This window comes from Meriones unguiculatus, chromosome 8, assembly GCF_030254825.1.
Source record: "Meriones unguiculatus strain TT.TT164.6M chromosome 8, Bangor_MerUng_6.1, whole genome shotgun sequence".
Classification (NCBI taxonomy): Eukaryota; Metazoa; Chordata; class Mammalia; order Rodentia; family Muridae; genus Meriones; species Meriones unguiculatus.
Window position 1 is genome coordinate 3,590,885 of NC_083356.1, and position 15,712 is coordinate 3,606,596.

The window sequence follows — 15,712 nt, forward strand, 5'->3', positions numbered from 1 at the left end:
TCAATAGCGATGGACGATCTCTGTTGAAGGGTATGAAATAATCAAAGCTACAGGGTACAGTGGTGCCTGCCTGTAATCCCAGCACTCAGGCAGAGGCAGGCAGATCTCTGTGAGTTCCAGGCCGGCCTGGTCTACAAAGCAAGTCTGGAAGTCAAGGCTACACAAAGAAACCCTGTCTCAAGGGGGGGAAAAAAAGAAAAGAAATAATCAAAGCTAGGTTTTGGCTGGGTGTGGTTGAATATTCCTATAATTCCAGCACTTGGGAGGCTGAGGCAGGAGGATCAGCTCAAAGCCATCCATGGCTACAGAGTGAGTTTCAGGCCAACCTAGGCTACATGAGACCGTGTCTCAAACAAACAAAGAAACAAACCAGAAAGGAAGAGAGGGAGGGGGGATGAGAAAATTTGAAAATATGAAGCTGCAGATCTTGTCGGTCCTTGGTAAGGACTATCATGGCAGGCGAGGGAGCTGGGGTGTCAGCGATGCCCGCATAAGGGATGGGTGGCTCTCCAGAGCACACATGCGGGGAGAGGACTTGTTTGAGAAGTAAGAGGATATAGTTCTGTTCTGTACAGGCTGCCTTTTAGGAGCTTCAAGGCCACCAGAGTAAAGATGCTAATGGAAAAGTGGTCACTGGAGCTGATGTTATAAGGCGGGAGACGGCCCGAGACATGGAGCTGGCAGCTGGCAGTGTGTACGCGGTGATCAAAGTCAGGAGTGGAGGTGTGACTGCCCGAGAATAGAATATAAAGTTAAAAAAAAAAGGCAGGAAGAAAGGAAATGAGACCCGATTTGGCAGTACCCACTAAAGCTAAACAGAATCCTACCTTATGACTTAACCGCAGCTCTTACGTCTAGACCCAAGAGGAATGAGTACACGTGTCAACCGAAAACCAGGAACAAGAACGTTCACAGTCGCTCTATTTATAACAGCCCCGAACTGGTGACAACCCAAATGTCTGGCGATTGTAGAATGGCCAAATAAGTTGCATTCTGTTAATATAACGAGATACCGCACAGCACTGAGAAAGAAGCGGCCGTCACATCAACGACTGACTCACACGATCACAAACAAACGTGGATAGCCCAAGAAGTAGACGGAGGGTAGGTACAGCTCCGGGATGGTCAAGAGGGGTGAAGCTTAGCCTAAGGCTAGGACAATGGTGGACTCTTGTCGGGTGGTGCAGACTGGAGGGAACCTGAGACACTGGAGATGTTTTGTGTCAATGAAAACTTATACCAAGGTAGTATGCGCTGTTATGACATTGTGAGACACACCAGCGCAGATTTCTCCAACCTATGCCCTTACATTATAACCCTATACTGGGAGAAATAAAATCACAGGCTGGGCCTTGAGTGCAGACTGTGTACACTAGCCAAGCAGAAGAGATTGAACTGGCAAAGAGACAGAGAAGTGGCTGGACGTAAGAGGTTAGCCGAGGCCTGACCCTCAGGAAACATAACGGTGTAGAAAACGGGTAGGTCAATCTGTTGCAGCTCTGGGAGCCAAAGCCAGAGCCTCCAGCTTGCAGGCCAGTGCTCCAGCATTGCCCTTTGCTCCCAGGTCCTTAGAGGTTTGCTTTTTTACTTATTTTGTTGTTGTTTTCTTTTATGTTTCAGTTTTTTTAAGACAGTGTCTTCTGTAGCTCAGACTAGTCTTGAACTTGCTATGTGGCTGAGGATAACATTTAACTCCTGATCTTCCTGCTTTTATCTCCCAAGGGCTGGGATTATGGGAATGTGCCACTATACCCACCTCTCCATCCCTCAGTCCCCACCCTCTTGAGAAAGGGTGTTTCATGTATTCCAGCTGATTTCAAACTAATTATGTGGGGAAGAACAACCTTGAACTTCTGATCCTTCTGCCTCTACCTCCAGAGTCCTGGGATTATAGGACCAGGCTACCATACCCTGCTGTGTAGGGCTGGAGATAGGACTCAGGGCTTCCAGCAGACACGAGGCAAGCCCTCTCCAGCTGAGCTGGCCCACAGCCCTCCCTGTGGTGGTTTGACTGAGAACGGGCCCCCATAGGCCCAAACATTTGAATACTTGGTCTCCAGTTGGTGGGACTGTTTGGGAAGGATTCGGAGGTGTGGCCTTGTTGGGGGAGATGTCACTGGGGGCAGGCCTTGACGCTTCAAAAGTCCATACCCTTCGCCCAGTCATCGCCTCATGTGTATGGACCAAGATGTGAACTCTTTGCTCCTTCTCCAGTGCCATGTCTGCTTGCCTGCTGCCGTGCCCCCTGCTGTAGTGGTCACGCCCTCTAACCCTTCGGAGATGTGAGACCTAAATTAAAGGCTTTCTTTTAGGAGCTGCCTGATCATGTTGTCTTATTTCGGCAATAGAAAAGAAGCTCGTTATGCTAATGGACCAAGTGAGCAGGAGGCAGCAACCGCGCTGGACTTACTGGTGACACATGTGCACATCCGAGTATTCGAAATAAATCAAATCAAAACTCAAGGGCCTTCTAGCTCAGTGAGATTTCTAGGAACTCGGTGCTGTGGGGCACTCGGAGATGCTCCCTCTAAGGTGAAGGCTAATTGCGCTTGGCCCCTCCCACCATCAAGAAAGACGGTCAGTGCTCGGCGGGCCAGTCTGGAGCCTGCAACCAGCACAGTCCTTAATGGGTGTGTTACTCCAATCCACACACCAAGTGGCTGGGAAAGCTGCTAGCTTAGAGTGGAGTCTGGAACAAGAGGAGGGTCTGCAACAGGTCCAGGCTGCTCTACTACTCTACTGCTGCTTGGAGCCGGGGGTAGGCCCCTAAGGCGAGTCACAGAGGAGACTGATCTCTGGAACCAAATTCTGCCTTAGTTACTGTCCTATTGGTGTGCTAAGACAACAGGACCAGGGCAACTTACAAAAGAAAGCGTTTCACTTGGGACTCACAGTTCCAGAGGGTGAGAGTCCACAACCATCATGGCAGGGAGAGGGCAGCAGGCAGGCAGGCACGGCCCTGCAGAAGGAGCTGAGTGTTCACATCTCCATCTACAAGATACAGGCACGAGGCAGAGACAGCTAACTGGGAAGAGCATGGGCTTTTGAAACCTCAAGGCCTGCCCCTAGTGGCACGCCTCCTCCAATGAGGTCATGCTTCCTGGTCCTCCCCAAACAGTTCTAATGACTGGAGACCAAGTATTCAAATTCATGCGCCTATGGTGGTGGCCACTCTCATTCAAATCACCAACCCCTCTTTGTTTTTCCTGGTAGGGTCTCACTGGGTAGCCTAAGCTAGCCTGGAACTTCTGCTTCTCCTACCTCAGCTTCCTGAGCTGGGGCTATGGGTCTGCACCACTACACAGGGCTTGGATCAACAGCCTTGAAAACTATTGAAGATTGAGAGTAAACATGGTTGGAGAAATGGCTCAGAGGTTAAGATCACTTGCTGCTAATTCAAAGGTCCTGGGTTCAATTCCCAGCAACCACATGATGGCTTACAACTCATCTACAATGAGATCTGGTGCCCTCTTCTGGTGTGCAGGCATACATGCAGATAAGTAAATAAATAAAAAAAATTTTTTTTAAAGGAATAAACATGTTTGGCAGATTTGGCAGCACGAAGGTCACCATTGGTCTTTAGTTCAGCCACTCAGAGAGGTTAAGCAGTGCTCTTCCAGAGACCTGGCTTGAGGCCCAGATTGTAACCAGTTCCAGGGAATCTGGTGCCCTCCTTTGGCCTCTGTGGGCACTGCATGCACACAGTGCAGAGAAACATGGAGGCAAACCACCATATTCATAAAATATAAATAAATCTCCAAAAAACCAAGAAGGGTGTTGAGGAGGTGAAAGATGTATGTTTTGATTTTTTATATCAGCCCAAAGTCTGATATAGGATATACTCAATGAAGGGTAGCTGTTGTTATAGCTATATGTTTACTTATTTGAGAGTGGGTTTTACTGTGTTAATCAGGCTGGTCCCCAATTCCAAGTCTCAAGTGACCATCTGACCTCAGCTACTTAAATAGATGCTACCACAGGGGAATCACAGTGCTTGGCTTGGGGATGCATTTTTAAGTGGGGAGCATACTGAACATGTTTCCGCATCAACAGGACAGCTGCTCTCGAGGACTTGAGCTAGACTAGAGGAGGGAGAGGCGGTATCAGTGGGACAGTGGTCCTAAAAACTGTAGGAGGGATCAGGCAGAGAACTCGGAGACTATTTTAGATAAGATGAATGTTCCCTTCCAGCTGTTGGTACCAGGAGGAAAGAGGAGATCTTGTCTGAAGCTTCTATTTTCTTGGTTAAATGGGAGCAAGGTCATCTGGCAGGAGGAGGGGGTGAAAAGAGCTAGGAAGGGCAAAGCGGAGAGGCCTGCAGGCATCCCTGAGGAGGCTGACCCGTCCACCAGCATGACACAGCAGGGTGGGGTGGGCGTGGGTGGGGTGTCCAGGTAGCCCTGCAGGCCAACTTAAAGATGTTGATCATGGATGCAATGAGATTGACATGATGCCATGATGCCCTGGGGCGTGACTTCCTTTGGAACATCGAGGCTGTCCAGTCCTGGGGCTACCCACTGCAGTGTCAGGGGACCAGGTGTGGGTTCTTCTAAGGTTGGGGATTAGAAAGATGGCGAGATAAAAAAAAAAAATCAGAGGTTCTGCTGCATGTGAACAGCATATGCCTTTGTCTTGGCATTTGGGAGCCAGAGGCAGGTGGATCTCTGGGAGTTCCAGGCCAGCCAGGGCTACACAGAGAAACACTCTTTCGAGCCTCCCCCCAAACAATAATAATAAATAAAAACAGACATCTAAGGATCTGGTACACTCATGGGGGGAGGGTGAGAGTCGTGGGGTCACCTCTGCAGTCTTCCCTTCTCCTTCTATCTCCCCACTGCTTCTCCCCTGAGCACAAGCCGCTGGGAATGCCAAGCAGCTCTGTCGCCACACAGACCTGTGCCCAAAGCCAGAAGAGTTAAAGACCCCGAAGATCCAGAGGAAAAGCCCTAGACTGGCGTGGCCTCAGGCAAATCACCCAACACCCCCGACCCTCCATTTCCCCATCTTTCCAGCGATGATATTAAGCTTCTTCAAGATTCACGAATCGTGAGGCTTAAATGAGCATAGGAAAGGGAATTTACAATCACAGCGAGAGACTGAAAGGCGCTGCTATGGGCTTGTCCTGCAACAAGCCTGTCCACACAAGAGCTTCCTCCCACAGCTCGCACAATTGTGTGTGCCCCGTGCGTACCCACGCATGCCCATTCTGCATTCTCCCCAAGACATGGAGATGAAGGAGTGCACGTGTGCTTGCTCCCTAGGGGCACACACACAGTGGGCACACTTCGAGAAGTCTGGGCTGGTGGCTGTCACAGCCCAGGCCACTGCAGCAAGCTCTCCTGCTCTTTGCCTAGGCCGAGGATGGGACACACGAATTAGAGAGATGCAACAGTAAACAGCAAAACCCAACCTCCGGGGCCCACAGACAGTCTATCACATTGAGGGCCTTCGATGATGGGTGGTGGGGGTGGGAAAGGGTTCTTTCTTAGAACTCATAGGATCTCAAAGATCTTAACTGTCTACTCCCTCTGGAATGGCGTTGGCACTCTCTAATGCTCTCTCTCTCCCCTCGCTCTCTGGAGCCCTGTTCTTACAGCCTCTTAAGGGAGCACAGCAGTTTCATGCTCACTTAAAAATATCCCCCAGGGCTAGGCATGATGGCCCACACCTTTAATCCCAGCACTCCCCAGGTAGAGGCAGGCAGATCCCTGAGTTTGAGGCCAGCCTGGTCTACAGAGTGAGTTCCAGGACAGCCAGGGCTACACAGAGAAACCCTGTCTCAACAAAACAAAAACAGAACAAAACAAAGGCTGTCCCACACATGGTAGGTTCTGTGGCACACCTGTCATGTGCAGGCCTTGGCCTGGCTGAAGTACCTCAGAGGCTTTTAATCAAAGGAGCAGGAGCTGTCCCTTGACAACACTTCCTCACAAGCCCTCTCTTCACAGGAGACTGAGAACTGGATTCTGGTGGACCTCTGCCCCTGGCCCAACTCAGCCCTCCAACCAGCCCAGTTAGGTACATCTCTTTCTTGCTTTGCTTTCCTGCCCCACCTTGCAGATTGCCTGCCCAAATGTCCTGACTGGACTGTTCTCAGCCAGGAGGTAGCAGCCTTGGCAGTCACAACTCAGACCAAAAAAAAGAGTGAAAACTTGGGGCCGGCTAAGGCTGTGGCTGGAGGGAACTGTGGGTTCGTCAGCTCGGGGTGGGGGGCGGGGCGTGGGGGGTGGCAGGGGCTGTAATCCTGGGATGTTTGGAGTAGCTGAGCTGCCGGGTGGGTGGAAGGATCCTGCCTGGACCTTGCTGAGTCCTCTGAGGTCAGGAGTGAGGTCTGGCCTTTACTGCCTCCCTCTTCAGCCCTCCATCTGACATTATCACCCCATTTTCAGTCTCTAGTTTCCCTCGCCATACCCCCAACCCTGCCCTCCATAATCACAAAGTTGAAGCCACTCAGGAGTGACCCGTGCCTATAACACAGTGTCCCTAACCAGTCCCTCCTGTCTTCATGTCACAGTGGGTGCAGCGCCCAGGGAGCTGTCCATGGCTGCTGGCTGGGCATTAGCTAGGCATTCAGGAAACACTCCTTCTCCCAGCCCTCACTTCTGACTCTGCCCCCAGAGGCCCTTCGTTACTTACATCAATTCCCTATTACTTTAGGCAAGAGCAGAGAGATCAATTAGCCTGGAGTAGCCTCTTAGCAGATAGCAGTCTGGGAGGACTAGCTGGGGCGGGGGCGGGGGAGGGGCGAGGAAGGGAGCTAAGTTACCCAAAGCTTGTGCGTCTGTGCAGGGAAAAGAGGGGAAGGCAATTGGCTCTGCCCACCTGGCTCCCCGGGGAAGGGTCATCAGGACCACCTTCCTCCTCTTTCTCTTCTCACCCTGCTACTTCCTCCCTAGTTGGAGAGAATTAGTCCGGGTAACAAGATCAGGTCCCCTAAAGATGCTGGTTCTGAGCTTCTGTGGGCTGTGGGGTCCAGTGGGAGGAAGGGGTGTTGGAGAAGGGGGTGCCGTCCTTGGGTTTTGGAAATTATTTTCTTATTTTTAAAATGTTTGCTTTTTTCTTTCTTTCTTTCTTTCTTTTTTTTTTGTAGAACCTAGTACCTCACTCAGGCCAGTCCAGTGCTCCACCACTCAACTCCCTTCCTAGGCCTCCAGCTGCCTTAGAAGGCCTTTCTGTCCCTAGTCTGAGCCCCAGGGTCACATCCTCCTCTTAGCTCCTCTTAGCTCTTCACTGTTCTGGAACATTCTCCTCTCCCTTCAGAGCCCTGGAGGAAGGCCTACCCCCTTCCACGCCTGCCGCCTTCACTCCAGCCCTTTGCTAGGTGGCTGTCCCCACTTCAAGATCCAGAGGGATCTTGTGGGCTCTCCACAGATTCTCGCCCCAGCTTCAGCCCTGCCTAAGATGACTGGTCCTCCTGCCACACCCTACCTCAGAATACCGCTGTCTAGTTCTTCTGTCTCTCCCAAGGCCCAGACATGAATTCCGGCTTCTTCCTCCCCAGGCAAGGGCTCCGAGTCTCAGCTGTAGGGCTGGCATTGGGCGGACTGGGCAACCATCTGCAGGCCCCCTCCCACTGGTGCTGCTCAGCATTCCAGCCACATCAAGCTCTCACTGCCAGGGATGGATAAGGTGCAGCTGGAGGCTGCCACCAGCTGTGACTGTGCTCAGTCCTGGGCCCCCGCCCAGAGACTAGCAGCAGCTGAGCCCCCCCCCCCCCCCCCGCCCCATGGAGCCCCTGCCCTGCCTTGGCCTGGCTGCCCTTAAGGTGGGGAAGGAGAGATGAGTCTCAGACCCTGTTGCTCAGGCAACCAAGCACCCCACTGGGAAGGCAGGGGGATGGCCAGGAAAGAAGGAGCTTTCTCGTTTACTCGGTTACTCGGGAGAAAGCTACCCATATCTACCCAACTGGATCACCTAGAGCTATCCCCCACTGCTTCCTGCCTTTCTCAGTCCCAAATGATTTTCAGAACGATTTCTCCCAGACGGAGTTCAGGCCCCACAGTCACATTCCCGCCACCAACAAGCCAGGCCCCACAGTCACATTCCTGCCACCAACAAGCCCTGCGGTTGAGCTGGGGTTGAAGCACCTCCAGGGGAGGGAACGGCTTATCAGGGAGATGGAGTCCTCGGGCACTGCAGTGGCCTTGTTCTGAGCCTTCCCGGACAGTCCTCACAAACAGAGTGGCTGCTGTCTACATGAAGGCTGTCTTTGGAAAACACACAAAGAGGTCCACATATGCCAATGCACACAGTGTCCACAAACACAGAGCAAAGGGCTTGGGCCCTCAGTTAAGACTCCCAGCTCTGCGGGGCGCAGCGGCACACCTTATGATCCCAGCACTCGGGCGGCTAAGGCAGGAGGATTGTGAATTTCAGGCCAGCCTGGGGTACAAAGTAAGACCTCCATCTCAGGAGAGAGAGAGAGTAGGAAGACAGAAAGACCCCTTGCTACTGACAGATGCCAGGATAGTCTCCTCTCAGCCCTGACCCTGTGACCCCGAAGACAAATGTTTTTTATAAGTGCTACATTGACTCAGAGGTTAGATTCACATCCCCGACACACCTCCAGGCATAGCAGAGACTGCTGATAAGGCTGAGAGACAGATGTTAATTATAAGACTGAGGAGAGAGGAGAGGAACCGAATGTGAGCCTCCTTGGGACTGGAGAGCCACCCAGGCCCTTCTGCTCCAAAGAGCTGCAACTCGCAGGCCCCACAGGCAGGCAGGGCACTCACAGAGCCTGGCAGTGAGGTCAGCATGCTGGCAGCGGGCAAAGGCTGAGGAGTCTGGACTTAGTCGGATATGGGGTCAGGTCTTTGACACAGGCTGAGGAAGAGAACGACTCCAGTCTTCCCTGACTGTACAGAGCCAAGAAGGGCCACAGCTAGGTCTTCAGGCTGCTGGCCTGCATGTCTGTCCCCCGAGCGAGAACTCATGTGCGGCCGGAGAGAGGGCTCAGCGGATCAGAGCACTTGCTGCTCTTTCAGAAGAGCCAAGTTTGTGTCCCCACACTCACATCAGGTGCCTACCACTGCCTGTAACTCCAGCTCCCAAGGATCCAACACCCTCTTTCTAGCCCCTGAGGGCACTCACACATATATGTAGAAACACACATACACACATATTTAAAAAAAACAAACAGTATAATTTTAAGAAAGCACAGATTGCTCTAGAACACTGGAAACAAAACACATCTCTGTCTGACAGCCTAGAATTGCCCCTCAAACAGGATGGTCCCGTCGTATTTCATTACGCGTGTGTGTGTGTGTGTGTGTGTGTGTGTGTGTGTGTGAGTGCACACTCGAACATGCATGTGCCGCAAGCTTGCACACCACAGCACTCATGGGCAAGTCAGAGGACAGTCGGTGGGAGCCGGTTCTCTTCCACCACCGGGAGCTCAGGGATTGAACTCAGGCCATCAGGCTTGGTGAGCACCTTTGCCCACGGAGCCATCTTGCCAGCCCCCAGCTAACCTTCTTGTAGGCTTGCTACATCCCCATTTTATACCTCAGCCCCTCCCCACTTTAAGCCACGTGCCTCGCCCCTGCATCCAACACCACTAAGCTAGCGGGTTCCTCTCCTCCCTGGCCCCAGAGGCTGGGGCAGGACTGCTGCTTTCCCTTTCTCCCCTATCCTCACCTCTTGGAAACATCGATAGGAGCCTGGGAGCCCTCTGGGCTCAAGGTCTGGGGAATTTAGGGCTTTTCTGTTGGGAGGAAGTAAAAGAGAAAAAGTGGCTGCTCCTGGGGTAACTGCCTGTCAGCACGGCTCAGCAAGGAGTGTGCTCCTGCAGCCTCGGTCTCGGGACTGACAAAGGCCAGCGAGTGGGTTTATGTCGCAGAGATTGGGAAGTCCTCGTAACCTCGGCAGGCAACGTTAAGCATGCCCAGGGCTCCAACCTCTGTACACAAACAAGTGGGTTTGTGCTGTGAGGAGGGTTTGTTTGTGCTTCCTCCTACTGTGAGGAGGAAGAAAGCAAGTTAAAGAGAGAATGGTCAGGGAGGAGAGCGAGGTTCCAAGAGCGGAGAATTAAGAAGAGGCATGAGGTACAGGGTTCTGGGGGAAGGTCAAGGTGAAAGTGACATGGGAACTTCAGGCCAGAAGTACTAATAATGATAAGAGCACAGAGCACTGGCACCTAAGGAGACATGGTTTCTAATCCTGGATCTGCTATTAGCCAGCTTGCTAGTGAGCTAAGGCAAATTGTTTTGCTTCTCTGCGTCTCAGTGTGAGCATTTGTAAAATAGACATAATATGGTTATTTATCAAAGGGATTGAGAGTCTAGACTCCAGGTCCTCCGGGTTTTTCCTAGCCTTTGTGTATGTATATTGGTGTGTGTGCATTTCTTCTTTGTATTTTGAGCTGGGTTCTCCTTATATAGCCCAAGCTATGCACCTTAAACTCAATATCCTCTTGCCCGGTTCTTGAGTACTAGGATCACAGGCTTGTGCCATTGTAGCCAGAGTTTTTTGTTTGTTTGTTTAATTTTAGAAAGAGACTTATTTTGTTGCTTAGGCTGGTCTCAAACTCTTGGGCTTGACCGTTCATCCTGCCTCAGACTCCTAAGTAGCTGGGACAACATTTCAACATGCCCGAGGACAGTTTTGGTTTGTTTGAGACAGGGTCTAGCTATGACGTTCAGATGTCCTCAAAGTCCCAATCAGGCTCAGCCTTCCGAGTGCTGGGAGTGCAGGTGTGCACCGCATAGCCAGCTGTGTGTGTGTGTACCTACAGCCAGCTGTGTGTGTGTGTACCTATAGCCAGCTCTGTGTGTGTGTACCTACAGCCAGCTGTGTGTGTGTACCCCGCAGCCAGCTCTGTGTGTGTGTACCTATAGCCAGCTCTGTGTGTGTGTACCTATAGCCAGCTCTGTGTGTGTACCCTGCAGCCAGCTCTGTGTGTGTGTACCCACAGCCAGCTCTGTGTGTGTGTACCTACAGCCAGCTCTGTGTGTGTGTACCTACAGCCAGCTCTGTGTGTGTGTGTACCCTGCAGCCAGCTCTGTGTGACTTTTTCTTAAGCCTGAAGAGTCTGTGTGATCTGTGCAGGAGGACCTAACATATCAGTTGCCAAAGTCAGTTTCCCAGAGGCTATGATGGGGCTACACCTATAGGGTCATATGAACGGCAGAGGCAGCATCTCCACTTTCAAGAAGCTCAGCTGGGATTGTGCTGCATCTTGAGCCTCTGGCTCTGGGTGTGGAACCTATCCTGCCCTGGGGGGGGGCGGGGAGAGGGAGAGGGGGAGAGGGAGTACCTATGTGTGTGTGTTGAAAGCGTGTGGAGAGAACAACCATTTGGCTGTTCTTGAGGAAGCTTCCTTACTCCCCATGCTTCACCAGCTTTTTGACCTGCAGCCCTATCACCCGAGGCTCTTATCTGATGCAGATTCAGCTGCAGTGGGGTTAGGAGTGTGGGCTGGTAGAGCCACTCACTTCTTCCAGGCTCCCAGATGGCAGTTTGCAGACTTTGAGTAACCAGGCCAGAGCTAACCTACCACTACCGACTCCGACCTCTGTGGCCCGATACAAGATTGCAGGGGTTGGGGCCGCCCCAGGTAACGTGTGTTTGTGTGTGTGTGAGTGTCCGCATGGGCGGTTTGTGTGGTATGTAGCCCAGTTTCTCCTCTGCCCTCATGGGTGCAAAGCGGAGGCTCAAGCCTTCACGCAGAACAAAGGTACCATGTACTGAAGGAAGTCCTCACCCAGCAGAAGCCCACCCGAGAACACCCCGCTTTCTCTCCTAGAACAGTCGCCATAAAGAGAGGCCAGGCTTGGCTTCCCGGAGACCAGGGGGACACAGCCCCAGCAGGGCCCACTCACCACTTTGAAGTCCTCGGCGCTGCAGGCCTCCCCACGGAAGTGGCAGGACAGCAGCATGTCCCGGATGTCGTGCCCTGCTCTGTCGTAGAACTCGCGCATGTTGAAGGGCTTGGGCTTGAAGCTGCGGAAGTTGGCCTTGTCCTGCAGTATCTCCAGCTGCTTTTCGTCAGCCATCTGCGTGTCCGGGATCTCATACCTGGGGCCCGGGGGAGTGGCACAGGGATCAGCGCGGTCGCCAGTGCTCATGCTCTACTTGGGGTAAGGGGGCAGCACTCAGTCCCCGGAGGATCAGATCCGGGCAGAGACAGGCGGAGGAGGAGAGCGGGCTCATCAGGACAACCGGACCGGACACATGGAATGTGAGAAGACAAAGGGCCCATGGTGGTTGTTGGGGGTGGGGGGCCGAGAAGCGTGAGTAGGGCAGGAGCTAAGGGCGGCGCAGTCTCTCCCCCTTCCCCGTGGTCCACCCCATCCCCTGAGGGAGGCGATGAGCATAAGTGGCAGGAGGACGGTGATGCTCACTCGAGGGAAGGAGCCCGTATCCCCTCGGTCAGGCTGGGTGGGGACAGAGATGTCTGACCCATGCTGGCTCAGAGCTCCTGTGGGTAACTGGTGCCCAGCGCCTCCTCAGCTCCTCCCGGCCGAGTGGCAGGGTTAAGGGGGCTCTAGAGGGCAGAGCCGGTTGACTTCTGGTGGGCCAAGGAGGTGGCCGCCCCACAGGCCGCCAGAGGGGTGAGGGGAGCTGCCCACCTGTTGTTCAGCAGGGCCAGCAGCTCCCCAGCGTGGTACAGGTCGTTTTTGGAGACTTGGCTGAAGCGGAACTCGTTGAGGTTGCAGAGCGTGACAGCCGGGAAGGTGAGCTGGGAGGCAGCCACCTCGTCGAGCTTGGTGACGTGATGGTAGCAGAAGTAGTACTGCACGCGCTCGGTGCACACGCACAGCAGGACGGCCAGCGAGCCCAGGAAGCACAGGGCCCACAGGGCCCGCTTCAGAGACAGCCGCTCGTAGGAGAAGATGTGGGCAAGGCCGTGCAGCGTGGAGCTACTGGCGAAAGCCTGGATGCTCACGGGCTGGACGCCGCCCACCTCCTCCTCCTCCGGCTTCAGTTCCATCCTTGCCACGGGGGTCCTGGGGGAAGGAGAGGAGAGAGAAGACTGTCATTGTCCTCAGATGAAGGCACACGTGGGACCCCTCCAACTCCGTCCGTCCGAAAGCCTCATCCGGAGGTCACTGCTCAGCCGAGGAAAGGCTTCCCTTGGCTGCAGGCTCCAAGGTGGCTGGACCGAGAGCCAGCCAAGATGATAATGACTCAAACACAGAGGCAGGGGTGTCAGCTGGGGTCGAGAGGAGGTTCTGCAGGGAGGCTTCCCAGACCACAGGACCCCGGACACAGTCACTGGCGGCGCGAACGAGGGAAGTCCCGCTGCACCCACAGGCGGGCGCGGAGTTCCCTCCAGATGTGAGGTCACTCTGGGACAGGAACTACCCCAGCCAACAGCAAACTCCCCTCGATGGGCTGGACCAGGGGCGAGGAGGCGCTCTTCTCTTGATCAAGGGTATCCCCGGGAATAGGCTGTCACCCCAGGAGCTAAGCCAGGGCAGAAAATCTTCAGAGGTGGGCACATCTGGGGAGGGGCCCTGCCTGAATCCTCCTCACCTTCTGTGTCTCCAGTTCTTAACCAGGCACAGGCGCAGGCTCTGCGTGTGTGTGTGTGTGTGTGTGTGTGTGTGTGTGTGTGTCTGTGTGTGTGTGTGCGCGCGCGCGCGTGTGTTTGGGAGGGGATGTTAGGCTGCCTGAGGTGGATGTAGGAAGGGGGGGCGCGGTTCCCTATGACAGCCAGTTGTCCCCGCCCCGAACGCACCCCCTCCCAGTCCAGCTTCTCGTCGCAGTCAGATTCTCCGGCTCGGCCCCCCCCCGCCCCCTCCCCATCCGCCGAGCCTCCCCAGAAGCTGGGGAGAGCTACAGGGGAGGACAGCCTCGGCTCCGGGGCGCCGGGGAGCCCCGCGGCCCAGGGCGGAGGGGCCGGGAACCCACCTGAGGGGGCTGGGGAGAGCCGGCCGCCGCTGCAGGTCCTGGGGCGTCCGTGGGCTCAGCGCCGCGCCGCGGAGGGGCTCATGGCCCGCAGCCGAGCCGCCGGCCGCCGCGGCACGCGCGCACAGCCCTGCAGGGAGCGGCTCGCCCGGCCGGCTCGGCTCGGCGCCCGCGCGGTGCTCGCTCCGCTCGGTCCGCCCGGGCTCCGCGGCTGGCGCTGCGCGGTGCTCTCAGCCCCGGGATCTGCAGGGATCCATCGTCCGGCCGGGAGGCGGCGGGAGGGGAGGGGAGGAGGGGAGAGGGTGCGCGTGCGCGCCTACGAGTGTCTGCGAGGGTGTCTCTGGGCCGCCGTGCGCGGGGCGCCCCCACCCCGGCCCGGGAGCGGAACCGAGGGCTCCCCCCGGCTGGCTCGCCTCCTCCCGCCACTCTCGGCAGAGCTGCCTCGCTCGGATCCCGGGGCCGGCTCCCTGCTTGCGAGGCCCTGTGGCGTGTGTGTGTGTGTGTGTGTGTGTGTGTGTGTGTGTGTGTGACTATGTGTGTGGTGTGTGCGCGCGCGTGCGAGCGCGCGTGTGCGCGCAGGAAGGAGGGTGTCTGCCCCCAGCGTATCCCTCCCCACGCTGTCTTCTTTGGATCGAAGCTCCTGCCTCTTGCTTCTGCTTCCTCTGGTGGCACATGAACACGTGCGCGCGCGCGAGCACACAGGCGCGCGCGCGCGCGCGGACACACACACACACACACACACACACTCCGAGTCATAGTCGTACTTGACTGATTCAAGCACTTGCCTGTGTGGCGATACAGACACATACAGACCCTCAGCCAATCCACACATCACATCCGCCTACACGCCCCTCGGCCTGACCCACACATGAGCACTTACCTGTTTGTGCATATTCACTCACCTGCTTATTCCTGCTTCCCACCTACACGTGACACACACACACACACACACACACACACACACAAACACCGTATTCACTCAGACCCCATTCGTGTACCACTGGATTTGCGTGTGCAGGTGACTCACTGGTAAATCTCTAAAGCAAGAACAGAGACAAGGAAGGCAGTCAAAAGTGGGAGCAGTTGGGGCAGAAGTAAGGGAAGGGGGAGATGGAATCGAAGGGCACAGAGCGAGGGAAGGCTGCAAAGAGATTAAGCTCCAGGATGGAGCAGAAATCTGGGCGCTGAACTTAGGCCTGGAGGCGGTTCCCATAGCTGTGACCTCTCTCCTTCCCTCCCCCTTTCTTTTCCTAGGCCTTGGGGGGCCCTCCCTACCCAATTAGCAGAGAAGGAGCAATCAAGGGGAAGCTGTTAATTTGCTGGTGCTCATTAGGGGCTCTTAGCACTGAGGCTGTTGAGGTCTGATGGTGTCAGGTGCCGGTGGGGTGAGTGTGTGTGGTGCAAGACCAAAATTCTGTCGGCAGCGCTCCTTTGCTCCACTTACAGGCTGGCGAGGCTCTGAGAAAAGGAAGGGGGAAGCAGATCTCAGGACAGGATTCTGGGTTTGGGTTAGAGGGCTGAACCTGCCAGAAGGCTGATGAGAACTTGTGGGGGCTTGGGAGAAAGGGGTACCCTGGAAACCGGTGCAGGAACCTGGGGATCCCCTACAGAGAGTGGGGCCTTAGGGCTGGGGAGAGATGGAGATCCATTCAGCAGGATCCAGGGCACCAAGCTGCCAGAATAAAGATAGAATCTCGCGTTCAGACTGGGGAGCTGTCCAGCAGCGCAGGCGGAGCCGGTGGGCTGCCATGGCCCTCGGCAGCCACTGGGTGACAGCACTCTCCCAGACACTTAAACTCCACTCCCAGGGAGATGGGGAGGCCGCTCTCGGGAGTCGCAATTACCCTAGGAGGGTCGC

At 55.0% G+C, this 15,712-nt stretch overlaps 1 protein-coding gene across 3 annotated transcripts in view; it reads right to left on the bottom strand.

Moving 5' to 3' along the window:
- The window catches only part of Asic1 (acid sensing ion channel subunit 1), a 28,730-nt gene extending 14,216 nt beyond the window's left edge, over positions 1-14,514 (bottom strand). The window contains exons 1-3 of one of the 3 annotated variants that reach the window (XM_021634936.2): positions 13,858-14,514; positions 12,573-12,950; positions 11,823-12,018 (exon numbers count right to left, since the gene is read on the bottom strand). In XM_021634936.2, the coding sequence (XP_021490611.1) occupies positions 11,823-12,018; positions 12,573-12,934 (558 nt within the window). In that variant the 5' untranslated portion in view covers positions 12,935-12,950; positions 13,858-14,514. Of the gene's footprint in view, positions 1-7,428; positions 7,610-11,822; positions 12,019-12,572; positions 12,951-13,479; positions 13,545-13,857 lie in introns of those variants that run through there. The other 2 variants (XM_021634937.2, XM_060388630.1) reach the window with 2 other exon arrangements.
- Between the last annotated feature and the right edge of the window lie 1,198 nt (positions 14,515-15,712).